Below are 27,599 nucleotides of genomic sequence, written 5' to 3' on the forward strand. Positions count from 1 at the left end.
TGCTCAGAACCTTGCAGAATCAATCCCTTACTCACCTGTTGCTAGGCCTACAAGGTGGACAGATGGAATGGGGTGGATTACCATTTTCTACTGATCCAAGCAATATTATTTGTTTATCACTTCCAATGCAAGGAGAGGAAAGGTGCCGCATAAACTGATAAAAGGCAAGAGCAGGGGGTTAAAATCAGATGTATTTATTTGGATTATGCTTATATAATATGTAGTGAAAACAACAGAAATAAATTCTTACAGAATTTGTAGCATTTATCTAATTTGCTTTGAATTATGGAAAAATCACCAAAGTATAAACTTTTGGCAGAATTTTAAATGGATTTCTTGAATTGGGAGCAGATACTGTTCCATGAGCCGTGTTGTCACTGGAGATCAAAAGTGTATTTGGGAGAAAAGATTAGAATAAAATGTTCACTATACAGTCTTAATCTCTTTCTTCATCTATGAGAGTTGCACTGTTCCTCTATGTTTCCTGCCTGTTAAGGATACAGGCTATGAGGAAACAATCAGATTTTCCAATGTGGGGGAAACAAAATGTCTCTTAAATTTCTTTTCCCATTTAAATCAGTGCTTGAATTGTTTCTCTTACAAGGGACCTTGGAAGCACGTTGTCCCATCTCCAAGTATTGTGGATGGCTCGTTGTGGGCTCACAGATTTAGATGGAATCTCTTCCTGCATCTCTTTGAAGGTAGGTAAAACTGGGTCGTTTCAAATATGCTCCTACGGTCGATATCTTTAGTTAATATTTCTCTTTCTGTAATTGTACTGTCACTTTTTTTAAAGTTCTTAAAGGATTTTGATTGGGCACCTTGAGTTTGTATTTATTAATCTTTGACGATGCTAAAGCAATTATTTTTTACTACAACACTGTGGTCTGATCCTGAACACACTTACTTATTTCCATGATAGTCTCATTCACTTAAAATGGCATTAGCCATGATAGGAAACACTCTGCCCAAGCTAGTACCTGAGCATTCTAATTGATATTTCTAGCTCTTTGTAGTATGCAATTTCCTAAAGATTTGAAGTAAGTCTGTAAGTGGCTTAATGTAATTTGGGCAAGTCTGTGGTTTATATGTTCCGTTTACTTCTGTTGAGGAACTCTATATAGCCTATAACAATATTTCTGACCTGAGCCAAGTGAGCTTGCTGGATCATCTTGAGATTCTGGACCTGGAAGGAAACAATATTGAGGACATCAACCAGATTCAGTACCTGGGACTCTGCAGCAAACTGAACAGTCTCACAGTGGAGGGGAATCTTATTTGCCTGAAGCCAAACCCAGAGTCTTCAGAGGTAAGAACCTTGTTCAAATTTCTTGTGTTAAATTTTGCACATTTATCTTGAGTTGGTAAATCAGATATCCACAGAAATACTTCCGTTGTGGTGGTGGTGGTGGTGTTACAGTAGGTCTTTTCTTTCTCTCTTTTCTATTCTATCCCTCTTTTTCTATAGTTTTTTTTTTTCTTTAAACATGAACAGAAGGAAGAATAGAGGAAGTATTAGTATTAATTGACAAGGCCTTTTCCCTAATGGCTTCAGGGGAGTGTTGATATTAGTAGGAATCCCTTTCATAGCACATCTCCTAATACATGTGGGTGTAGGGTAAAATAAACTAGCAAGCAAATTGTTCTGACAAGAATAAACACTTCTCCCACATGCTAGTGGACATATTTGTGCAACATTAAATCTATTACCATCTGCTGCGAACCTGCCCAAGAGTTGCTAGAGTTTAATTTCTTCCTGCTTTCTAGCCAGCCCAAACGCCTTTCACTGCTCACCAGGGAGCATGGAGCAGGCTTTTAAGTTTTTGTTTTTTTTTTTTAAACCTCCATTACCTTTTAGCAAGAAAATAATATTTTCTTAGTCCCCATGTCAATCTTCACAGTGGGCGTTCCTCATTTCCATGGCCAGTGGGGCAGCCGAGATCTTTGCACTGAGCCTGGGCTTAGGACCAGCCCTCCAGAAGAACTTCCCAGAATTCTCTGCCTCCAAGCAGACTCTAGGGTACCCCTTGGAGCAGAGCTTTCAGAGGATTTTTGAAAGATTTTTAATTAACCATCTCTCAGGTTTCTTTATGGCTTTGAGTGTTTCTTCTCAAAACTGCTAAACTAAAAAAAAAAAATTCTTGTGGCTTTCTGAGGAGGGTTTGAAGGACAGCACCTCTCCTCCACTCAGAAATGGCAGGGACAGCGGACTGCCTGCACCCAGGTCACAGTCGGCGTATGAGCGAGGTCCGCACCAAGAGAATTGAGCAGGCCACAGGAACCCAGCTCCTAGACAGCGTGTGGGCAAGGTCCAGACCAAGAAGCATGAGCAGGCTGCAGTGAAACTGGCCCCCAGATGGCATATGGGTCAGACCCACACTGAGAGAGCTGGGCAGGCCACAATTAAACCAGCTTTCAGTTGGCATGTGGGCGAGATCCACACTGAGAGATATGAGCAGGCCACAGGGAAGCCTGGCTGAACATGTGGGCAAGGTACACAAAGAGTCAGCTGAACGGGCCACGTTGAAGCTCCCTTTACTTAAGCCAAGCCAGAATTAGTGGCATGGAATGAGGGGGGAAATTTTCAAATAGTCCCTCTGCTTTACCGCTAGGCATAGGGCACCTATTCCCACAGCTTGCACTGCAGAGCACAGATCCTGCATGTCTCCCTAAGGTGTGAAGTAGAGCCAATGGAGACAAATGATCCCACTGGTATCAGCTGGGCCTTGCAGGTAAAACAGATTGACCTGCAAGTTCTCAGCTGCTCTGAAAGGTGTCAGCTCTTGCAGCCTTTCTGATACCAATGGGTTATTTGTCTCCATTGGTTCCCAGTTTTTATTGGAAATGAGGTCAAAGTCTTTCAGCCAAGACACCAGTTTGCATTTTGCCCTAGTTAGTTGAATAATATTTTTTTTAATCGCTTAATATGGCCCCACCCAAGTGGTCTGTATCCTCACATTAAGGGCCAGTTACCCTCAGCATTTCTTATCGATCCTTGCAGTGCCCAAGAGGCCTCTGGAAACCAGTTACATTATCTCTGCTCTTTGGGGACTAAACTTCTCAAACATGAGAGATCATGTGGCTGTGTCAGATAACCCTGCTGCGGTGTGTAGAAACGGCAGCCTCTTGTGCTGGGATTTCAGAAGGGTGTCAGCAATACAGTGTAACAGCATTAATCTGTCCATTTCTTCCCTTCCTCACCTCCCTCTTTTCATAGCTTTTGGGAGAAACCCAAAACAACCATTTTAAGTTTGAGACTGCATGGTTGTTTTCTCTCATTATTACTTTCATATGGGTGTAGTAGTAAAAAGCTGACATACCAAACGCGTTGAAAAAAACACAGAAATTGGGTTTGTTTTTGGCTTAATTGGCTTGTGAGTTGCTTGTTGGCTAACTTTTGGCTTGTTGCTTGTTTTAGCTTGTTGCTTCTTTTTTTTTTAACGGCTCCGGCAAGCAGAGGTGGGGGGGCAAACAGGGGCAAAGGGGGGAGAGAGTCAGGGGTGCACAGCGGGCCCACCACAGTCCCAGACTGCACGCCAGGGGGATCTAGTCACATAGAGTGTTGGGGTTCTTAGGGATTGGCTTGTTTTGGCCTTGTTTTGAAATGGGATTAGCTTGATTTTTGGCTTATTGTGAAAGTCAAGTGCTTATTTACCGCGTGAAAGTTGGCAACAGTGGTAAAAAGCATATTCTCACCAATGCAGAAGAGCAAGGCAAAGCACCCAGAGTTAGCAACACACACATGTGATTATCTGTCCATCCATATTAGATCCTTCTCCTGTCTCTTAAACCGCATAAAATCCCAATACTCATGTTGAAATATACCAGCAAAAACTAAAAACCTGATATGATTCAGGATTTTGAATCTGGATATCTACCAAATTAATGTGTTAATACAGTGATTCTGGATCATTCTTATAATCTGTTTTGTGACTTCAAGGAATTTCAAGAGGAAAGGAGACCACCAAAATAAAACTTTAAAGTGGCATGTTAAAGTGAGGGACTCTTTCAAAAAGAAGTTATCAAACTTTTTCATAGCATAGATCAGGGTCTGAATAGAGAGATTGTCTTGTGGACATGCTCATCCTCTTTGCAGTCAAAATAACCATCTCTCCTCCCTTCGTGTTTGGATTGCATAACATCCGAGTGGCAACTACAGGAATTGTATACATGCAAAAATGATATTAGAAAAGTGCTGAATGTGATGTACAGTGCATGCATTTAACAAGTTAATTCCAGTTTTAGAGATGTTGATTCCAGCAATATGCCCTTTACTTAAAATGGGGACTACCCTTGGAACAGGTAATAGCTCTAAAACTGGACTCTTTAAATCTGGAAACTTTAAATCCTCGCACTGTAGCATCTTGAAACAATCAGCGGAGTCAGCATAATTCAATCAACCAGTTCTCAGGCGCATCAGCAAGCGCTCTGGAGACCACTGGTGGTTTGTGGATGACAATTTGGGAATCACTGTTCTAGAACATTTATCTGATAAATTGAATAAATGTATATTCTTTGAAAACTTTCTGTGTACATGGAGAATAGTTATTCTGGGTTAAAACAAATGATCCACTATCATTTTCTTCAGATTGCTGTAATTGCAGGTCTTCAATTCTCAAGAGATAAACATGAGACAAACAAATTAGGTTGAATGTTAATTGCAGCACTAGTCTCCCGAGTTATTAGTGGTAGGCTAAAACCAAGATACAGTGTATGTAATCAAGATGTTTTGGGAGATAGTGTATTTTCTAGGAATTGGAGCATTCCACATTGATGTTACAGAGGACCGGTAATGCATGAGGAAGACAGAAAACAAAGGGATGGCACTATGATTCCTCTGCAGGGCCTGCCTTAGGGCCGGGCAAACAGTGCCGCACCCAGGGCGCCATAACCAGGGGGCACCACAAGGGGCTTGGGCCTCTCCTGGCTGGCTGTGGCTGGACTCCTCTCTTCTCCAGCCCCTTCCCCGCGCTGGGCCAGCGGGCTTCTCCCTGACCCCCTAGCCCCTCCCTCCCTCGCTCCTCAGCTGGCCGGCTCTGCCCCAGCCCCGGGGAGCCCAGAGTGGCACGGACGGGGCCAGTCACTGGCAGCGCGGCCCACCGCTCGCTGCCCGGAGCTGAGCCGAGTCCCTCCTAGCCTTTGGCCCTGTGCTGCTTGGGGTCTGGTGGGGGCTGGCCGGGCTGGGGCCAGGAGGAGCAAAACTTCCATGTGAGAGAGGGGAGGGGAGACTTTTTAAGTGACAGTGCGCTGAGTGTCTCTCAAATTTCCCTAACACACACACACAGACTCTCACTCCCCAACACACACACTATCTCTCACATAATCCCCCAACACACAGTCACACACACACGGTCTCTCTCACACACAGACTGGCTCTTACAGTCCCCCAACACAGATGTCATACACACACAGAGTCTCACACTCCCCAACACACACTCTGGCACACAATCCCCCAACACATAGTCACACACACACACACACACTGGCTCTCTCTCTTTCACACACTGGCTGTCTCACACACATACACACTTGTATTACTGTTGTTGTTATTACTGCTTGGTACTTCCTGTCAAAAGCTCATGATGAGCAAGGAGTGGCTAGGGGCTGCAGGAGGCCCGGGGGCTCTGGCAAGATGCAGCCCCCATGTGACAGCGCGAAGCCTGCTGTGAGCTGCAGGCCAAGCGCTAGGCACTACAAGCCACCGCAGCAGCACAGAAGTAAATGTGGCAATACACCACATACCTTGCCACCCTTACTTCTGCGCTTATGCTGACAGTGGCCTAGGAATTTGCTAGTTGTAGCAGTTACTCATTGTGATGTTATCTGAGTAAAACATGACCATGTAGATCATTCTTGCAACCACTGTTATATATTTGGAACAAATCTTGTACAAGATGTGGCATTAAGATGTCTATGAAAAGGTTATGATTTGCTGGATACGTTTATGCTATTTGTATGCATGTATCATTTTTGTATTTGAAATTATGAGTATTGTCTCTATACCTGTATTTCAATGTTTGCTTCTGGGGTAATGCCGACAAGGTAGTTAGCCAGCACATCTTGAAGGGACTAGTCAAAGTAAGAAGAACGAGGAGTACTTGTGGCACTTTAGAGACTAACAAATTTATTTGAGCATGAAAGCTTATGTGCAAATAAATTGGTTAGTCTCTAAGGTGCCACAAGTACTCCTCGTTCTTTCTGCTGATACAGACTAACACAGCTACCACTCTGAAACTAGTCAAAGTAAATGGCTCATCAGGGGACACGTAACTCACAATGGACCATGGGAGATGCCCATCTACATTGAATGGATTTTCCTGTGGACATTCCATATGAAGTATAGCTAATGGCCTGGAGGTCATTGTGGGGGGAAGCCCAGGGAACCCTTAGGAGCCAGGGGTGATGAGGGGAGGGAGAGCGCCAAAATACAAGTTCGCCCAGGGCACCATTTTCACTAAGGCCTGCCCTGTTCCTCTGTATCACGTGCCATATAACTTCCCCGTTTACTCTAAACCATTCACGTCCACAGAATTAATTTGTGTAAGAATTTAAGCTTGAAAGCTTAGAGAGCATCCCTAAAAGCTCAGTCATGTAGTGCAAGTGTTGGTATTTCAACCCATGCATATAATAATCGTGAAGATTTGTATCACTTTCTTACGTTTAATTATTGGCTTGATCACATCTGTCACTGAAGGCACCAGCACAGTGTAGTGTTTTAATTGTCATGTTTTTTCTTTTCAGAGATCCAGTAGGCTGTGCCTTAACAAATTGCTCTACATTTGTTTTCCTTCTTTGTACTTTCAGAGGTGTACTTCAGAGGCAGATACTGTAACTATTTATAATTGAAATGTTTGTTATTGACATTTCATTCCTTGCTGGAGACGTGATTAGAATCAAAAGTCTCTACAAAAAGAAATCCGTGCCTGCTTCTAGTGGAAAGATCATGTCTTCTTGCTTGTTTTTATTCCCATAGAGATAAGACAGTGCAGTTTCTGTCACTCCATAGTTGTAGTACTATCAGAACCTACACAATAGGTACTAGAGCTATAAGGAGTTCATATCACCCATTGCCAAATGTAGTAACATATTCAGAAGACATAATTATCACTTGGTGTCTTCAGTCCTTAAAAACCACTTGTGATAGGGTCATGCCATGACTGCTCTTGACCTGTTTAGGTGATGAAACCAGGAACTGATTAGTATTATAATATGCTGAAGTGCAATGTGTTTTTGGAAGTAGAGTACGCAGACAGAGTATGTAGCACACAAGACACATTCTCAAACAAGTTTTGCAAAATGGGATCTCTTACGTAATTGCTAGCTAAGACTTTACAATCCAGAGATCCTATTGCATGCATGTCTTTCTGTCAGTCATTGCATAACAAGTGCATCAGTTACTGGGATAGCTAGATTTAAAGAAAAATATAAGAATGTAAGAAGATTCATTGCTGTCCACATACGGACCATCTTCTCTGCCTCTCGCTTGGTTGGATTTTACTTCTTTGGGTCATTCTAGAAGACAGATTAATCAGCCATTTGTTGCCTCTACTGATGGGAGGCCTCCTCAGAGAGACATGTCTTCCACCATGCTCTAAAAGAGGCAACTCACAAATTCACTCTAACCCCTCAGTGGGGAGTTCCACAGCTCTGAGGCCATCACAAAACCCATTCTAACCTCCGTTCCTGAGAATTTCACCCTGGGCTCTGTCAGTTGCTTTGTTCCTATTAATGCTTTTGCCAACTGACTGAGATATAGAAAATTCAGCTGGGAAATAGAAAAAATAGAGGTGGACTTACATTTATGTTCCCTGGTTGGGCAAGTCTAACCTTTCAAGCTGCATGCATGCTGTACCCCATAGTACAACCTCGGTAAGAGTATGTGTATTTTTTTTATTTACAAAATGATTAACTAGATTTACTGCTCTTTCTTCAGGCTCCCTGTTTGCTTTGTGTAATTTGATTTTCAGATGACCTCATCTTCCTCTGTCATCTAAACCAAAAGCAACAACCTGATGATACATACTGTAGCCCCTATTACAGCTGCTGTTCGCAGTATTGCCGTGTGAGTGTAATATGATGCATCATCTCTCAAACAGGACAGCACTATAAATTGTAAACCTATAGCCAGCTCCCTGTACAAAGTTCATGTGCTACGTGAAGGGATGATGATTGGTTAAGGCTGTTCCTAAATTAAGATTAAAGAGTCAGTTAGTCAGGTCAGTGTCTGCCTCTTCTTAGCAGCAGCCAGCAAATATATGCTTTATTTGACAAGTGCCCTCTGCCGGTCGGTGTGGTGTTTTGTGGGAAGGGAATGGACAGTTGTTATACATACTGCTGCTACAGAAAGATTTCTTTGTGTGACAACATTACTGGTGGGCAAGGACTTGGCTGACTGGGAATTGGTGGTATAACATGTAACATTGTGAAAGACACAAACTCTATCAGGACCAAATGAGTGACTTACAGGTAAGGCTACGTTTTAGTCATGGGTATTTTTAGTAAAAGTCATGGACAGGTCACGGGCACTAAACAAAAATTCACGGCCTGTGACCTGTCCATGACTTTTACTATATACCCCTGACTAAAACTTGAGGGGGCTGCCTGGGGGTGCCCCAGGAGCTGGGGAGGGAGAGTGGGCGGCGGCACGCAGGCTGCGACCCCTGCTGGTGCTGGGGAGGGGTTGGTGGGGTCGGCAGGCTCCCTACCTGGCTCCGTGCCACGCACACACACACACCCTGCAGCAGCGGCAGAGTTTGGGTGTGGGAGGGTGCAGGGGGTTGGTGGCACAGGACAGGGTGAGATGGGCTCTGGGCGGCGCTTACCGGGGGGCTCCCTGGAAGCAGTGACATCCTCCTCGATCAGCTGCTAGTCGGAGGTGTGGCCAGGCAGCTCTGTGCGCTGCCTCCACCGCAGCTCCCCATGGCCCGAGACTGCCCCAGCAGCAGCCGGTGCGACTGGCGCAGGGGCTGTCTGAGCTGCCCTCAGGCCAGGCGCACCGGCTGCTGCAGAAGTCACAGAGGTCATGTAAAGTCACGGAATCCATGACTTCCGTGATCTCCATGACAAACTCACAGCCTCACTTATAGGTCGATGTTAACATTCAGGTGAGCCATCCCCTCACACTCCATCACCAGGACAATCTTGCTTTGTGCTCTCTTTAAACTGCTAGTGTATTTGAGACAGTCAAACATTGTCTGCTGCCTTCTTGAACCTAATTTTTTTTAACCAGTGTTGCAAAACGCATGTTCCAACCCACCTGTACACCTCAGTACATTTTCCCAAAGCTGAGATGCCATGTACAGATGTCTTTGTGGTGTCCTAATCTATTAGAAATACCCAATATTCACCAGGAGATTCAGAACAATAGTGAAATAACCACCGTATGTAACCCTAAACTCCTCTCTCCTACGATTCATAATTCCTCCATCATTGCGATGTGCACATGGACCATTTCAGATATAATCCAAAATGCTAATGTATTACTCCAGAAGAAGCTGCGCCCCTCAACATGTGTCATAACCAGCATGTGCGCATGGGAGGGGCCATTCCAAAGTCTCAGAAAAGAAACCTCGATACAGTTCATTTTAGCCTTTGTGCATCTGTCCTTGGCATGCGTCCTCTTGCAGAAAAAGGGCTTAGGTTTAAATTGAGTCATCTCCTCTCATATACAGAAGCACTCACAGTGCCTCCCCGGGCTGCATATGCACCTGGCTTACAGTTCTGCTGAATGTCCCAATCCTTATTGGTCCATCAGACACTGGGTTTGGCAGCCTTCCGGCCCAGGCATATCTTTTTAGTCACACAATGGCCTGAAGTTGATGCTGCAACCAGAGACGTCCAAAAGTAGCAGGGGGGGGCCCTATGGGTTGAGTGTGTCCAATCTTCCCATGGAGAGCAGTGTATTGTTTGCAGTTTTGTACAGCACCCAGATGCTATGGTAATAGGTGCTGAGGTAATTGACTAAATACATTGCAAATTCACCTTTTATTTTGTGCAGCTTGTGTTGTCAATACATCAGCAGCTTGAGCAGCAGTTCCATCAGAGAGAAGCATAGTGAGATTTGAAAAGTATGGTTACATTTCTGGTTATTCTTTGAGGTGGGTTGGTTTGCCCCTTCAAAGCATTCTTCAAACTATCCAGCATTCATACAAAGTGAACAGCTCCGCATTGCTCGTAGTAGTCCAGTTTCTCTTGAACAATCTGTTAAAATGACCACATTCTCAATTCTTTCAGGTGCCAGATTATAACTACAGAGCTGAAGTGAAAAAACACATCCCTCACTTAAAGTATTTGGATGAAATACTAGCAAATCAAATCACCATCCCTCCCTCTAGGAAGATGAACAAGGACTGGCTAATTGTCAAGGAGTCCATTAAAGAGGGCAGTTTAGCCAAAGACATTTCTCAGTTTGGTATGTCAAATTTCTCACCATTTATTGGTGCTGATGTGTAAGAAAGAAAGAGTGCAGCTGGACTCTAAGATCCCAAGCTGAGCTTTCAGGGCTGGGAGGAAGGAAACTCAATCTCTTCTCTTGGAAACTGAGCAGATTGGCTATGGAATTCACTGTGGGACAATAAAGATGGAACTTCCCCGTGCCATTTTCATGGTCATTCTTTGAAATGTAATTGCAATTTCAAACTTATGGCCAGAACCTCCACCCCTTTGAGGCTGCTTTGTGCTACTCTTAACCAGCCAGTGGAGGATTCTTCCCTCCTGCACTGGGGAATCCTCCGGTACTCTAAGGATGCCATATTGGCTGCTATGCCATTGAGTCTGGTGAATGGCTAGGAGAAATGGAGAATGGCTAGAATGCTTCTGCTCTCCAGTGATTGTCCAAATGTGGCTATGAAACAATGTAATTTAGAGTAATTTAGAGCAGCCCTGATGCTAGCCCCAGGATCAGAGAAATGTAAAAGTGGCTTAAACCACCCAGCATGTCTCATCTGCAGCTGAGGTTCTAGCCCTTAGTATTCTTCTTGTATGTATGCTTTGAACTGAGCAATTCAAGTGAAATCTTGGAAATGAATGTGGTAAACGGTGTGATGGCTCATAAATAGTGACCCATGTAACTACAAAACAGTACATTATTTGGCAAAACTGGTTCATAAGAATGACCATACTGCATCAGACCAATGGTCCATCTATCCCAGTATCCTGTCTTCTGACAATGGCGAGTGCCAGATGCATCAGAGGGAATGAATAGAAAAGGCAACTATGGAGTGATCCATCTTCTGTCATCCAGTCCCAGCTTCTGGCAGTCAGAGGTTTAGGGACACCCTGGTCATCTTGGCCAACAGCCATTGGTGGACCTATCTTCCATGAACTTTATCTAATTCGTTTTTTAACCTAATTATAGTTTTGGCCTTCATAACATCCCCAGGCAATGAGTTCCGCAGGTTGACTGTGTGTTGTGTGAAGAAGTACTTCCTTATCTTTGTTTTAAACCTGCTGCCTGTTAATTTCCTTGGTCACCCCTGGTTCATGTGTTATGCTTTTATATACTGCATGACATGTGCTTTACCATGGTCAGTTAAATATTACGAAGTATTTCCTATCACTGCTTCTATTGCTTCCCATTAGTGTGGGCAATACAGTTGGCTTCCTGACCCCCACTATTGTGGTATGCTTGCCAACTGTGCGCCATTAAAAATATAGTTTATTTTGGAATAAGTGCACATAGTTGTCATTTGTTTTAATCCCAGTGGGTCCAAATCATTAGTTGTAGTAATAGGTATCGTAGGAAAAGTCTGTAAAAATCTATCCTTTGGTGATCCCTCCGTTGGCTACATAAGGTTGAATTACAGAAAAATAGTAAAGTTGGGAAGCAGAAAGAGCATAGAATGGAACACAGAATAGGGCATTCATATTACTTTATATTCTATTCATGTTTATATTTTTGCCTTTGACATTAAGCACAAAGGTTAGGAAATTCCAAACATTTTCTCTTCTTTAGCAATGTTAACTTAGCTGCTTTGCACATGCTATATGTTTTACAGTTTTGCATTAATAACAAAGGCCAAGATATTTTTAATAAATAGGTGCCTAAAATTAAGCTCCTAAATAAATGGCCTGATTATTAAAAGTGTTGAGCACCCAATACTGCTGGACTGTTCTTCCTTTGCCAGCCTATTGCTTAATATTTAAGTGGTTTAGAAACTGTGTGAAAAGTGCAGGTGTTCATGCTGGAGGGTGGCCAGATAAGTGTCCCAACATGAGGAAATGGCAGACACTGTGTGGCTGTGCTGGGTGTAGTGTTTCCATTTAAGTTTCTTGAAGCAGGAACTGCATTTTCTTCTGTTCTCTCTAGCACCAAGCATGTTGCCATTGCTTTATCATGACTGTGCAAATGATAGGATATTTTTAATGTTGCATTCTTAGTTATATCCTACTGAAATCTCTCAGATACTCATCCAGAGGCAACAAGAAGAAGACCTGGCTCCGGTCTGAGACCTACTGCAGCTCACTTCATGTCGGCTTCCAGACCATGGACTGCACAGAGACCTGCTAGTGCAGGGATATCTAGCAATGTCCATTTGCTATCCAGTGGTAGCACCCTTCCAGAATCCACTGTCTCTGATGAGATATTCCTAGAAGATGATGCAAGTGACTTGACACATGGTGATGAATTTTCTTTGTCTGTTCTTCCCCCACCCACCCCTCTTTCGACCCCCTCTCAAAGTTCTTCCTGCTTTATACATGTGCTCTCAAGGGCACCCACCGGTACTGACGGCACATTGGCTTGTCCATAGGTTTCCAAGTGTGAAGCCCGCACAGTGAGGTTGGGGTGCTTTTTCATATTCTCCTGAGGCAGAAGGTGAAAGTCCTTTGGGGACACCCTCCCATTTTACTCTTTAATCCCCCTTCATAAGTTGTACATTGCTACAAAGTGCCCTAATGGAAGGCTGGCTATGTCTCCCTGCCTGCTATTTGTTAAGCAGTCTGCTCTCAGGTAGGGTTTGTCCCCCTACTTTTATTCAAACCTGTTCTCATTAGCCCTTATCTGTAGACCCCAAATTTGCTGGGGTCACTTAGATCTAGTTTATATGAAAACATTCAGAACTATTTGGACATATAATTGTGTTAAAACACTGGAGTAATGTCCTAAGATAAACTGTCCCTACAGAACATCTGGAGTTCAGAAGTTGTGTTGCATGCCCCCTTCACAAATGGGTTATAAGGTCAGAGTACATGGTATCCCAGCTCAATACTTATATTCCTGTAGGGATCATTGCTGTAAGTGACTGTATCATCAGTTTCCAGGGCTTCGTCTCCCAGTGTGAGGGATCCTGTCACTGATTTAAAATTTCTGGCCTGCTGGCCAGCCCAGAGTTCTAATTGTAGCGCAGTACTCAGCAACCTGGTGGCTGGCTCTTCCCTCCTGAGAATACTGCAGAGTCAGCACAGCCCCTCAGAAGGAAGTGGAGGACCTTCTGTCACTCTGCAGCAATTTTTCTGGCTAATTCAGGCTCACTGCTGATGACTGAGATTTGGATATAGCTATATCCAAGCCCCCCCTCAGAGCAGACAACAGTGTAGATATGCCAAAAGAGCTGAAGAGCAAGGAGAGGGAGGGATAGTTCAGTGGTTTGAGCATTGGCCTCCTAAACCCAGGGTTGTGAGTTCAATCCTTGAGGAGGGCCATTTAGGGATCTGGAGTAAAAATTGGGGATAGCTCCTGCTTTGAGCAGGGGGTTGGACTAGTTGACCGAGGTCCCTTCCAACCCTATGCATCCGATGAAGTGAGCTGTAGCTCACGAAAGCTCATGCTCAAATAAACTGGTTAGTCTCTAAGGTGCCACAAGTACTCCTTTTCTTTTTTCTTTTTACGAATACAGACTAACACGGCTGTTACTCTGAAACCTATGAGATCTTAAACCTTAAAGGGGAAGACAAATAAGTCCCTGAGGGCCTCTGGCAGGATGCCCAAGGATGGCTGAATGGGAAATGTCTGGCAGAGTGTTGTTTTGATCCAGTTTTGAAGGCCACCTAGGATTTCTTGGTCAGTTGTCACTGAGAAGGCCAGAGTGCTGCAATCTAATCAGCTCTTTGGATGCCGATTAGGTGTGTCAGGTTGTGTTTATTTGCCCCAGTATTTTGAGGCTGTCTTTCCAGTAAACACCAGTTCCTTCTCAGCCCTCTGAGGCAGGTAGTTCAAATGCTCAGCAGTACCAGCTGAGCCAGTGAAGCCATCCAGAGCCATGAAGCAGCACCTTGCGAGAACTGGATACTCCACATTTAGCAAAGGAAATGGAGACCAGCTCCAGACAGTCGATGAATGAAATATGTTATATCCTCGAGAACAGAATCTCATTGGGACTGTAAACTGATTTAAGAACTGTACGAAGTGTTAAAAATGGTGAGAAATGCTTTGTTTTGTTTCTTTTTGCTAGGAATCAGCCGAGTTATATGTGGGAACCCTATCAAAGCCCTTCATGCACGGAGACAAAAGCTAGGTGTACGTTTTCTTTCCTATATGCTTTCCATTCCTGCCTGACACACCCAAATCAGATGAGTTCTGCTGAGATAAGCTGAGGCCCCTAATGTATTTTATGGATTTCCACTCCAGTCTGTAGTCCAGAAATCTATATACAAAAGCAATGTGTGTTGGAGAAGGCAGGGGTCTAAATGCCCTGATTCAGCAAAGCACATAAGCATGTGCTTAAGTGTCCTGCTGAGTCAGGAGATATGGAAGGCCAAATAAGGCATGGAAAAGGGCAGGAGAGGACACTTGGAGAGCTGGAAGATCAGTGGATAAATAGAGAATGGTGAGGGGGTCATGAATCTGAGAATTCCAGACTTCCTCTTCTGGGAGAGATTGGAGAGAGCTGGGAGGGAAGTGTCAACCCAAAACAAACCAATTGTGTCATTTAATAAGAATGTATTCAGATATCAGCTGTGATCATATATAAGAAACAGAGGAGAGAAACAACCAGTAGGGAGAACCGTTACTTTCACTAGAGGACATTAAAAACAATGGACTGTAAAAGAACGCATGAAAATTACATGCCACATCTGGCATTCCTTACTCACAAAACTTGCATCGACTTCCCTGGGACCTGAGCAAAGCACAGGTAAGGACCATAGGATTTGGTTCTGGCTTACGCTGGAGCCCAGGCTCTGAGACCCCGGGAGGGGGAAAGGTCGCAGATCCTGGCTTCCAGCCTGTGCATGAACATCTACACCACAAAGAAACAGGCCCATAGCCTGAGCCCCATGAACCTGAGTGAGCTGGCATGGACCAGCCACGGGTATTTAATTGCAGTATAGACGTACCTTTGTGGGCCCTGATTCATCAAGTCATGTAAGCATGTGCGTAACTTTAGATGTGCTTTGCTGCATTGGGGCCATGTCACTTACATGAAATATAGATCACTACAATGTATATAATTTTACATGTCATCCTTGACAACAAATATTAGAAAAATCATTGTGGGGGGGGAGGGAATTGAAGTGTCCCTTTTCTCTGCCCTGCCCTGCCCAGCCCAATCAATGAAGCTTTTTGAAATTAATTAAAACAATGAGAATTAATAATAGTATAAGGGGACCATAATCATATGCGACACAGTCACATCTTACTATATGTGCCTGAAATGCCTGTCAGTGCAGCTATTACAGGTTCGGGTCAGTGTACCCAGAGCTACATATCCATGGGGCCAGAATCAAACGTGTCATTACTCTTCCAGTCATCACAATGCTGGGTCTCTGGAGTGAATGTATAAGAAACATGGTATCATAACAGGGGTTGTAGCTGGGATTATCATATTCAGTACAATTTAAAAAAAAAATCAAAGTAAAGAACACGGTCATGGGTAAACTGAAAAGCCACCGTTACATCAAAAGTTGCATCAAAATTCTGATGCCCAGAGTTTGGAAATTGAGCTAGAAGGAGAGTTGTTGGCAAAGCGAGGTGAGCGGTAAAGTAAATATCAAGTTATCGGTGGTAACTCTTTTTAGTTTTATTTTTTAGTCTGTAGCAATGAACCCTTTCCAAATGCCTGGTCCCAAGATGGAGCACACCTATGACTCTGAAGAAGCTGAAGACCTAAGCCGGGAAGATGTCTTTGCTGAACTGAGGGCATGGAGAGAGCAGCATAACCAGTAAGAGTTTGGGATGATTCTAAATTATCTTACAATAAAGCAGGGACTCAGTGTTCCGCCTCTGTAATAAGGCAAACTCTTCAGCCACCTGTTGGCAGTTTTGGGGAATTGCCTTTAATTTTGTAAATTCATATCTAGGCAAGCAGAGACAACACAGTGGAATCTCTTTGCAAACTCCAGGCTTAGTTGCCCCTTCCGCTGGAAACCTCATGGGAGGGACAAAGGGGGTGGAAATCTCTGGGGCATTGTCCATGTTGATCCAAGGGGAGGCCAAGATGTCCATGCTGGTTCTGGGTCTGTGAGCCCTCCCTCAGCCCACTTCCTGGCAGCCTCCTTAAAGGGACATCCCTATTGTAGAGGGACGGGTGGGCAGAGGAAAATTAATACAGACTGGCAAAACTCCATAAAGCAGAAAGGGAAAGATGGACTCCTCCTTCCACAGCCACTACCCATGCCTAGCTCTCCTACTCCTCCCCCAGGCCAGCAACTACTTCCCATCTCCTCACCACTTGCAGATCTCAGACCTCTGGAGTGCCCTCTGTGTGGCTGGTAGCAAGTTGTGAAGTGTGTGTGGGATCAGTGGGAAATTGTTGCCCTGTAGTTAACTGGGCTCTCCTTCTACACAGGAAGGGCGATACCTGCAATAAAGGGTGCAGTTAAAGTGTTTTCTTTTACCAGTATGTAGGTTATTACTGATCCTAGCAGTGTTCTCCATTAGACAGTAAGGGCAGGATTTTCAAAAGCACTTGGCATTCGCCTAACTAAATGGGAGTTTTCTCACCGACTTCAGTGTGCTTTGGATCAGGCCACTTTATGGGCAAAATTCTTCTCTGGTCTGCCTGGCAGATCTCTGCCCCGGTATTCTATGCACCACAGGAGAAAATAATATTGAGCTGAGCTTCCTCCATGGATCTGAGAGGTGACTATTATCTTAGAGATAAAAATGCCTTTTTTTCAACTCTGATGCCCTTCCTTGAAATCTGTCATGTTTCACTTGGCTAATTAAAGGTTGGCTGAGTCTGAAACAATAAAACACAGGCAGTTTAGGTACCTAATTCATAGCCCATTTTTGCATGTGAAAGGTAAGCCAATCCAGGTGAATGTAAATCCACGTTACCTGTATTTGTCTCTAAACAGCCGCGACCCCACCTGAACTCTTCTGAGTACTGTCCATGCATTTGTACACTCCTCTAAGATAGCACGTGCGGGCCAGCTAAAACTGTAGAGCTTAACATTTGTCAGGTGTCTGCAAATCATTCAGATGGAGAAGGCCCCCCAGGTGCTGAAGATACATAGTGATGAGGAGGAGGATGAAGAATGCAGCCTGAGTGACAGCTGTGAGGATGAGCTGACAGAGACTTACGACGAGGACCTAATTGAAAGGATTTCACCAGATTCCTCCTGCCAGTCCCGTCTTTCCCAGGCCTCCTCAGGTACTGGTCTCAGTTAGCCTTCTCACTTTCTAGGGAAGGGTTGACATGTATTACTTTTGTCTGTTTCTTCTCCAAGACTACACCTGTCACTTCTGTAGGAAAATCTGGAGGGTGCAAAGTTCTTCTTCACACAGCGCACAGTGAACCTGTGGAACTCCTTGCCTGAGGAGGCTGTGAAAGCTATAGGACTATAACAGGGTTTAAAAGAGAACTGGATAAATTCATGAAGGCTAAGTCCATTAATGGCTATTAGCCAGGATGGGTAAGGAATGGTGTCCCTAGCCTCTGTTTGTCAGAGAGTGGAGATGGATGGCAGGAGAGAGATCACTGATCATTACCTGTTAGGTTCACTCCCTCTGGGGCACCTGGCATTGGCCACTCTCAGGAGACAGGATACTGGGCTGGATGGACCTTTGGTCTGACCCAGTATGGCCATTCTTATGTTCTTATGCATGAATTGGGCTCCACAGCCACTTTAAAACCCACCAATGGACCCCCTTGGCAAACATCATCCTCACATCGAAGGATAGCCGAAGAAAGAATATAATCATTCATTGTTCCTCTCAGCTACATGGCTATGAGAAGAAATACTGGAGATGCAGTACATTGGAATGTGTTTTCTTGTCACACAAGCAGTATAATAAATTGCATTCAGTTAGGACATATAAGGCTGTATTTCTCTCCTAGAGGTTTAGTGACACAACTACTCAAAGGTTTCAGAGTAACAGCCGTGTTAGTCTGTATTCGCAAAAAGAAAAGGAGTACTTGTGGCACCTTAGAGACTAACCAATTTATTTGAGCATGAGCTTTCGTGAGCTACAGCTCACTTCATCGCTGTAGCTCACAAAAGCTTATGCTCAAATAAATTGGTTAGTCTCTAAGGTGCCACAAGTACTCCTTTTCTTTTTGCGAACTACTCAAAGGCCATTCTTTTGATTGTGTCCTTAGCCTAAATTCTGTACATCAGTCAATTAGGTACAGTTCAATCTTTTTATGGCCAGCAGCAAATGGATCTCTACTATATATAGAATCTTGCTAAGGATAAACATACACAACATTGCTGGGTCGTACATAGGGCTCTTCGTTTTCAGTTTTTATTTTATTTAATTTTTCCCAGGAATTTATCAGTGTTTATTACCACAACAACAAAAATAGGTGAAAACCAGTGCAAAAAACTATTAATAATTTTTCTGGGTAAATATTTGGGTTCATTCTGGTGGACAGAAAGATGGGAAAAAAAGTATTCAGTAGATTAATACTTTGAATTTCGTTCATGAGTGTGGTTTGCTGCAGAACTAAAACAGAACTCAGAACCCAATGCCACCTGTGAGTTTAAGAAAACAATATATCTGTAATCCCCAAATAAAACTTTTCATTTGAATAAACAGTTTACTGTTATAGACTTAGAACTATTAGCCTATAAATATTTTCATTTAATAACTGGGCCACACCATTTGCAGCACATACACTCAACTTCATCCTTTTCTCCTGTTTGTTTTTTGAACACTTTTGAATTCTTCCTTGTGTTCTGAAACATATTTTGATACAGATTTTCGGTATCTTCCCATTTTAGTGTGTCAGACTTTTAAACCATTATCTGCTAACAGCTTGAAAGGTGTACGTGGTGGGCATGAGATTCATCAGTACGTTCAGATGCGCACGTACTTCAGAGCTTGTGTGTGTGCGCCTGTTTGTTTGTAGTGTGTATCTTCTAGACTAATGCATAGCCTTACTTCAACAGGCAGCTTTGCATATACACACAGACTAATGTATTATCGTAATACATACATCTCATGCAATATATTGTATTTTCCTAATAAAACAAGTTATTTTTATATATTCGAATGATACAAAAGTAGGGTGGAAATCAGAAAAAAAACAGAATAATGCTTTTTGTAAAACCCGGGAATTTTTCGGTAAAAATCAGTTTAAACTGAAAACCAGCGGGCTCCGTCATACATCATCATCAGGATTCTTCTCCTTCCGTGTGTGTTACAGCTAGGGACCATATGAGCTGAACTATAAAAAGTAAAAAGAATATACAAAAATATTTTTAACATTTAGGTGCTTTCCCTTATTCTAATGCTAATGTGAGAGCCGTGTTTGCACTTCTGTGTTTGATAAAACTCAGTATCCCTTGATCTGCAATTTTCTTGTGCCTTAAACTTCAGTGAGTTGGGATGCACTCCTCTGAAGTGCTCTGAGCCCTCCACCCTTATTGGAAGTAACCGGAGTTGAGGGGACTCATCACTTGATCCAATGCCAATTGAAGTGAAAAGCAGCCTTTCCAATGACTTCAGTAAACATTAGATTGGCCCATTAAAAGTTAGGTGAACGAGCCATGCCAGGAAATCAGTGTGCTTCCTTGTTGTGTTTCAGATTCATCACATGCCCAAGAAAGTGTGGTGCTCACCAGTCTGAATCGTTCTCTGGTACCTTCTCCTCCAAAGTGCCCCTCACCCTCGTCCATGCAGGGTGTTGCAGCTAGACCTTCGAAAGTGAGAGACATCAGGGTCAGACGTCTGAAAGTGCCCAACCAGAGAGAAGCAGCTCAACTGAAGGAATATCCCCAATCAAGAGTTAGCACAGAAGTGGTAGCCCATCTTGTGGGTGAAGAGATTGCTAGTCTGAGTCTGCACAACACACCTGCTGCATGTGAAGCATCACCATTGAGAGCTGCACGGAGGACTTGGACCAGTGAGAGTGTTGGCAGGCAAACCAGGAGGCCTATTTCAGGACCAGCAGCTATTGGATCAACAAGTGTCAGGTATGCTCGCTAGTTAGGCAACTTTTCTATGCAATTCTGGTAAGCATAGAAGGGACTTCACTGGGGGAGAAAAGGTGAAGCCCTGTTGACTCTGATGTTTACTACACCACAGAGTCCAAACTCTTAGCTAGATGGTATCTACCGTATATTCTGTAGAAAGCACTGCTTGGTATCTTGGTGACCTATGCATCATTTAGTCCTTCCAAAACTAAACTAGTACGATCTTACATTACTCATACCTTGGTTACTTCTAACATTCAGTCTCGATATTAGTCACATCAGATACGCAGTTTTTCCTTGAAATTTACAGTAATTCACTTGAAAAGGAAATTCAGGGGGTAAGGCCTTTCTAAAGATAAAAGTGGATGTAAAGTAGATAGGTGTTATGTAAACCAAATCTGGTTGTGATTGGACCCTTCTATTGTAATATCAGCATCTTATTGCTCATTTGAAAGTTGGAGCTGCCCAGAATGTGGACATTTTGATTTCCAGGTAACATAATAGTTATAGTATAGGCTCAACACAGGAGCTGTCCCTTGTACTGTTTGTTCAGGTCACTCCAAATGAGGGTTAGCTACTTTCTAAATCGGAGAAAAGTTTCCCTTTACAATCTAACTCTTCAATTGCCTGCATGCTACTCCGTGTTCCAGCTATACCCAGGTAAAAGACATCTGCTGTGTGCCAAGGTAGGATTCCTACCTATGAAATGCTGGTGGACAATGATGACACAGCAGATATGAGGGGGGCCAGCAGTGAAAGAGTTAAAAATAACCCAAAAAACCAAAGACCCAGTGAATTACATTTTCATATTGTGTCCCGATCTGTCTTCTCAGGGTAGAACTCCAATATCAGCCTTTCTATCAGTCCTCCATCCATATGGAGACTCTGCACATCTACAGAGATTGGCGAGCAGTCTAGTGTTTGCCAAACTAACTGAAGTAGCAGTGAAATTCCCAACCCACTCAGACATCCCAGGTCTGAATTTCACCTCAGAGAGTCCTGTTGTGCCAACCTTCCTGTGGTGTCCAGTGCTGGAAGTGCTTGGTGCAGTTCTCGGGTGAATCCATGGGGCTCACTCAGTTCCCCATAACAACTTGCGCCATCTCACAATAGCAATTTTTTCTTCCTTTCAGAGCCACTGTGGATAGGAGTCCCCCCAAAGTGATCAACCATCACCAGCCAGTTGTCCGCTCATCCACAAAAACCCCAGAGAGGTTTGCGCTGAGGAATGTGGTCCGTCCTCTGACGGCCAAGGCTGCTCTGCAGAGGTTGCCAAGCAGGCCCAGTGTCTCAACAGCTACTCGGAGCAAGATGCCAAAGTCATAGAAAATACCCCTTGTAGCCATGTATGTTGGAGCCGAGTCGGACAAGCCCACAGTGCTCAGTTGGAGTCTGCGTTCCCCACACTTAGCACCAGCAGCACGAATGCTGTATTCTGACTTCTTATGAGAGCTGAATACATTGATGGAGCTGCACAAGCAGAACTAACAGCTTGATTGGTCTCAGTTAAAGCTACAGCTGGTCAGAAATGCTTGCTTGAAAAAGCACCTTCTAATCAACTCAACAGTTGATCAACCTCTTATTAAATAAAAAGCAGCTATTTGTATAGTCTTTGTGTGCTGAAAGGGACAAGACTTGGCACACTTGGCTTCTCTGCATTAATCCCCAGCTATGTTACTAGGGAGCCTGCAGTGATGCCCCACAGGAAAGGGAAAGTTGCAGTCCCCTAGACTCAGTGCTGGGCAGCTGGCATCTGAGGGCCCTCAGTTTTCCCTCATGCATTCAGTCTGCAAAGTACTCATGCATGTGTCAGCCTGCTGTCATCTAAACAGGCTCATTGCGTACGCTCCTTGGATCCTGTATGTTCAACACACAAGTGAAACAACTCTGAGTGGAGAGGGGATTGCTGCAAAGACCAGTTTAAAATGATTGTATTGCAGATGAGTGTGCGTATTCCCTACTCACCTGGGATAGCTGAAGTCCAGCATGCAGGAAGTCTGTCTGATTTTAGCACTAATTTCCATTCTCCCACTGACATTTACCACTTTGATCTGTTTGTAATCTTTAATTGTTCCTCTCAGCTATATGGCTAAGGGAAGGAATACTGAAGATGCAACTCATTGGAACATCAGTGTGTCAGCCTGCCGGGTCTCTGCTCTGAAGGAACTCTCAGCACTTCCCCAGAACTGCTGTTCTATGGCTAGACATCCCAGGTCTGAATTTCACCCAGCGACCTTTGTAAATAAGTTTCATTGGGTCCAGCTGGCTCCCCAGAAAACTCTTTGTCACCCTGACATTTCAGAGCAAATGAGTGACAAGCAAACAGACATGCAGAATCAAACATTCCCTGTTTATTCTTTCAGATCAGTTACATTTTCCAAATTAATGTGACTTCATTATTTTAAGTGATTCATCAGTAACAATGAAGTGGGTAGGGAAGGAGCAGTTCTTGTTTTCCATAGGGTATTTATTCTATGTTGGGGTAAGATGTAAAGCACTATGAGCTGATCTAAATGATTGCACACTGTGATATAGGTAAGAGTGACTGCGGTGTATGATCTGAACAATGTCAGGTGTTCTCAAACCAAGCATCAGAAAATCTTTTTTTTTTCTACCTTCAAATTAATACGTTACAGATATTTTCTGGGAAACAGTTGATAATACATTAAATTATGCAATTATCCCTTGTATAGTTTGTTGCCTGAACCTCACTGCTAATATAAACTAAAGGAATACGATGTACCATAGACCCAAATCCTTCAGCTTGGTTCCACTGCCCTGCTACCCATTCCTCTTATAAAATAGTTGTGAGCAGAAGTCAAGTTCATATTCTCTCAGTGGGCATAAAAAAGAATCATCAATCAGATACATTAAGTATTGAGTGGCAAGCAGTTCCCCAAAATCATGAGTGCTGGAGGGATTTCCAGTCACTCATCGCCCAACAAAGTGCTTGTGTAGTTAAACTGGCATCTCAAATTGATTCTATGCCAGTGTCACTGATCATGAACAAAATAAAGGGACAGTCTGGCTCAATAGGATAGAAGAGAGAAGAATGTTAGGGCCTGATTTTCAGAAGTGCTGAGCGCCCACACTCCTGGGTGAAGTCAATAGGCGTTGCAGATGCTCAACACTTGTGAAAAGCAGGCCCTGCGTATAAAAGCTAGTGTAAAAGTGAGTGGTATTTAGGACCACCTGCTGCAAATGGCCCCTAGCTACTCTCTCAATTTGTGCTTGTGACTTTGTATGTGCAGAATCCTACATTCTCATGCATAAATGAGGTTTCGGCTTGCAAATCAGGCAGTTGGGTTTGTCTGCCTGATCTGAACACAAACTGGGCACAGATGTAGAAGCTACTTCTGGAAATGGCTATGGGATCTTTCCAGGAAAACACAGGCTTGGCTCTGTACCATTATCAGGCAAGGGGCCTCTCCACTGTATTTCTGTGGTGGGGGACAGAGAGAAATTATCAGTAGTGTTTTTGTCTATGGACTGGTAAGTTAACAGGGACCATGGTACAGGAGCAGAGTAAGAGACTTTTGGGAAGTGCCTTTGTGGGCTCAGTGGAAGCAATCCCTTCCATTTCTGACCTTTGTCATCATTCATCTCAGTTATAGAGACCTTCTCTCTTGCCCCAGTAATTCTACTGTCATCGGATGAGGAACACATCACCAGCAGACCTTACTCCAAGCCTTCACCATGGGCCTCCTGACTGGAAGAGTGGGAACTGGAGCCACCAACGGCCGCTCCACGATGATCTTGCCTACAGTGTCCTGACTTTGCTCTTGGTGGAGTTCTCAAGTGATAAATAACAGCCTTGCAGGCAGCACATCCTTTCAAAACAGCCACCCTACCTATTACTGACTGACTCTTCTCCCCTGGTTGAAATAAGCCAGATGGCAGCACATTCACTGGAGCAGCATGGCGTGTATTTAAGAACCTGTGCAAGCTTCCTGTGTCACCTATTAATCCGTGCATCATCTAGCAGGACAGTATCTCCTAAGCTGCATGTCAGTAGTGGTAGGTAGGTAAGCCATGTGCTTGAAGCCGTATTTAGATCGAGCACTCTTCTGTCCTGTCAGCGCCACCGTAGGAGTTGTTGTATCCAGAGCTGTCTTGAAGACCTGAAAAGCAAAGTTATCATAAGTAATAGGCATGTTATAGCAGATGGGGAGTGCCACTGGGTACCTGGCTGGTGTTTGCCTTTCAAGCTCCAGTGAACACCACTATGGAGTTCATCCATGTCTAATGTTCTCTAATGGGAGGGATTTTTTATTCCCAGGAGCCCTAGGGTTGCCTCCTGTCCTCTGACATTCAGAGCCTAGTCCATTGTGATGGGTCTGCCTGCAGCTTGAAAGCTGCTCTTAGAGGACATGACAAGCGTATGAATTTACTACGGGTCTCACTATGTCACCTTGCTGCATCACAATGATGCAGCTGCACAAATAATGCTGTGATAGAGGCTCATGATGCAGCATGACACGAGGACAGATTATCCCACGTGGACACACCAGGAGGCTCTCCAAACATCCATGATCCCGCATCCTGATGGCACAGAGTCATTATTTTAACTTCGGGGACACACAAACAAGTAGTTGCCCATCTTACCTGTGCTTCCCTTTTCTCAGCCTGCTGCTACAGTCACCTTACAGAAAAGTGGAGGCAGGCACAGCAAACACTCTGAAGTGTAGGAGAGGGGGATTGTGCTTCACGGGGCTGACACACTTTGTCTGACTGGACCCACAAATGGCTACGTTCCCAGTCAGTGTCACAGGAGACAAATGAACTATCCTCCCACTTTTCCATAAATAACACCCAGCTCTCATACATGGCTTTGCAGTTGCAGATCTCAGAGTACTTTACAAAGGAGGGTGAGCATTGTTATCCCCATTTTACAGATGGGGAAACTGAGGTAGTTGACGTGACTTACCCAAAGTCTCACAGCAAACCAGTGGCAGAGCTGCTGACTCCCAGGGGCCCACACTGCCTCCTTCCATATGTGGCATAGTTAACTTTTCACTCTCTGGGAAAATGCTAATTAGTTCTAGAACCGGGTAAGGGGAGCTCAGATGAGAGCAGATCCAATTAATGGTTGTTGGGGCTTAGTGGACAGTTTTCTATTACCGCTCTGAACTCCGCACTCAGCCTTCAATACATCCTTCCCCGGGGGCCTGACCTCCTGAATACTGCATGCAAGCGTATGTACAATGGGGTGTAATGTGTAATAAGACCCGCAGAGCAGCATAACGCCAGCGAGAATGTAACAGCAGGAAGGCTGGTTAGAGAGAGGAAACTTGTCATCACAGCCTGACATACAAAGGAAGAAGATTGGTGGCCTCATCTCTATTGCTAGCGGATGCCACATCAAAGCGGCAGAGAACCACTGCACAATTACCAGTCCCTGCTTCCAGGGCTGGCACAGGGAACAGGCTGTTGCACATCAGGGCTGAGCTGTCCTGGCAGAGCTGTGGGGTCAGGAGCTGACACTGGTTTAGCTAGTGTAATACACCCTCCGCCTTTATAACTGCCCCACACACACAAAAAAATAAAAAAAAATCTAGGGCCTTGTTTTATCAATCTACTAAGGAATGCCGAGTGTGATGGGATGCCTGTGAGGGGGGTTCATTTGGATGAAATGGGAAATGAGATTAGCTGTGGATTTCTCTGTGTATGTTTCCCTGATTAGAATCCTGCCTTGGCCCCCAGGAATCTAAGGGGCCTATCCCATTCTTTTCATCTGAATCTCCGCAGCGTCCCAGCTTAGGATGCTAGGAATCGCAGACAGGTCCCTTCAGTCTTGTAACGGGACAGGAACTGCTGATGCCTTCAAGAATCTTTCAGAATTAATGGGATTTGCTCTTTGCTGCCAAATTGATATTTTACAGTCTAAGCAGGAGACAGGGGGAAAGAACCACCCTCCCTCCCCGCAGCTGTTAATAAATCAGGACCAAGGGGAGGAATTTTCTGCCAGACGGCCAAGGCTCCTCAGGACACAAGCTGCTCATTGTGAGTCTGTTCATTTCCCTACAGCGCTTCCTCCTGAGCACAGCAACTGCAACCCCTTCCCTCCTGCCACCTCTTTCCTCTTGCCTCGCTGTGATGCCTTCATTACAGGCTGCTCTGTGCTGGCTGCTTATCTGCTGCTGGCAAAGCCTGCCTATTCTGGGACTAGGTCATGCTCTGGCGCTGTCCCAGATAACAGACATATTGCACCTTCCTCCGCACCTTGCTGCAATGTATTAACAGCTGCAGGATCTTTCTTAATGCCCCAGGCAACGCTTGCCACCAGGGAGCAATGAATATCCTGGGACTTTTGCCAAGCGTCTGTCCAGTTCTACAGCCCCTGACCCTGCCACAGGGAGCTGACGGATACGCTGGTTAAGGGAGAACAATAGACTAGCCAGCTGAGGGTGTAGATATCAAATGGCTAGCCGGGCCCTGCCTCCCCTTTTCAGCTCTGTCTGACATAATGTACGCCTTAAACAACCCATCTCCTCCCACACAGCTCCCCTCCCTCTGTGTCCAGCACGGCCAGAGAGTTACTTACTCTGGGTTTTGGCTCTGCAGTTGGAGGCTGCCTTCCATGAGGAGCAAAAGCCTCCTCTTCATCCTCCTTCTCCTTGCTGGGTGAAAAGCGTTTCTCCTTGACTGCCACTGAAGAGAGAACCCCAGAGACTTCAGTGGGAGAGGCATTCTCTCACAAAAACACATTTGAATCGTGAGGAGACTCGGGGAAGTTTCCTAACTTGCTGTTTGGATTAGGTAGTGCCAAAAGCCTCCACCAAAGCCAGGGCCGCAGTGTGCTATGCATGGAGTGCACACCCAGGAAGCAGGAGCAGTAAATCTCAGCCAAACATTTCAGCCTGTCCTAGGTGGGAAGAGCCAGGGGCCCCTGACAGTTCCACCCATGATTCCCCCAGGGCTATACATAGGTTTGGAAACGTAGTCTGGTCCAAAATGAGTGCCCTACATAGCCCCAGAGGTGGCTGCATCTCGCTGCTGGGTGAATAAAACCCTGACATTCTTTCTGTATACCAGAATGGGCAGCTGGGTTGAAGAGTTTGTTTGGGGGCCGTGTGACAGGGTAGTCTTCCCCTTAAGGGCAATAATGCCTCGTGGTCAGCCCACCCCACCAGGTGGCATAGCCCTTAAGGATCTGAGAAGTCCAGTAGATCTACAGAAGGCCCTAACGGGGGATACGGATGGAGAGGAAGCAGTGCTGGGATTGAGGGGTGTCTGGGAGGAAATCCCATCCCTGTAGCTTTAAGAGATCAGGGTCTTGCCGAAGGGGCAGGGCAGGGCAA

At 44.6% G+C, this 27,599-nt stretch overlaps 2 protein-coding genes across 6 annotated transcripts in view; one reads left to right on the forward strand and one right to left on the reverse strand.

Moving 5' to 3' along the window:
• The window catches only part of LRRC56 (leucine rich repeat containing 56), a 134,101-nt gene extending 111,157 nt beyond the window's left edge, over positions 1-22,944 (forward strand). For 4 of the 5 annotated variants that reach the window (XM_074954737.1, XM_074954738.1, XM_074954736.1 and 1 more), the window contains 9 exons: positions 605-701; positions 1,112-1,309; positions 10,234-10,411; positions 12,403-12,618; positions 14,391-14,455; positions 15,968-16,098; positions 17,341-17,531; positions 19,911-20,298; positions 21,432-22,944. In XM_074954737.1, the coding sequence (XP_074810838.1) occupies positions 605-701; positions 1,112-1,309; positions 10,234-10,411; positions 12,403-12,618; positions 14,391-14,455; positions 15,968-16,098; positions 17,341-17,531; positions 19,911-20,298; positions 21,432-21,624 (1,657 nt within the window). In that variant the 3' untranslated portion in view covers positions 21,625-22,944. The remainder of the gene's footprint in view (positions 1-604; positions 702-1,111; positions 1,310-10,233; positions 10,412-12,402; positions 12,619-14,390; positions 14,456-15,967; positions 16,099-17,340; positions 17,532-19,910; positions 20,299-21,431) is intronic. The other variant, XM_074954739.1, reaches the window with a different exon arrangement.
• LMNTD2 (lamin tail domain containing 2) overlaps positions 22,649-27,599 on the reverse strand; it is a 64,156-nt gene continuing 59,205 nt past the window's right edge. Inside the window, exons 15-16 of the mRNA XM_074954734.1 lie at positions 26,843-26,949; positions 22,649-24,419 (exon numbers count right to left, since the gene is read on the reverse strand). Coding sequence (XP_074810835.1) covers positions 24,273-24,419; positions 26,843-26,949 — 254 coding nt within the window. The 3' untranslated portion in view covers positions 22,649-24,272. The remainder of the gene's footprint in view (positions 24,420-26,842; positions 26,950-27,599) is intronic.

This window comes from Natator depressus, chromosome 6 (genome assembly GCF_965152275.1).
Source record: "Natator depressus isolate rNatDep1 chromosome 6, rNatDep2.hap1, whole genome shotgun sequence".
Classification (NCBI taxonomy): Eukaryota; Metazoa; Chordata; order Testudines; family Cheloniidae; genus Natator; species Natator depressus.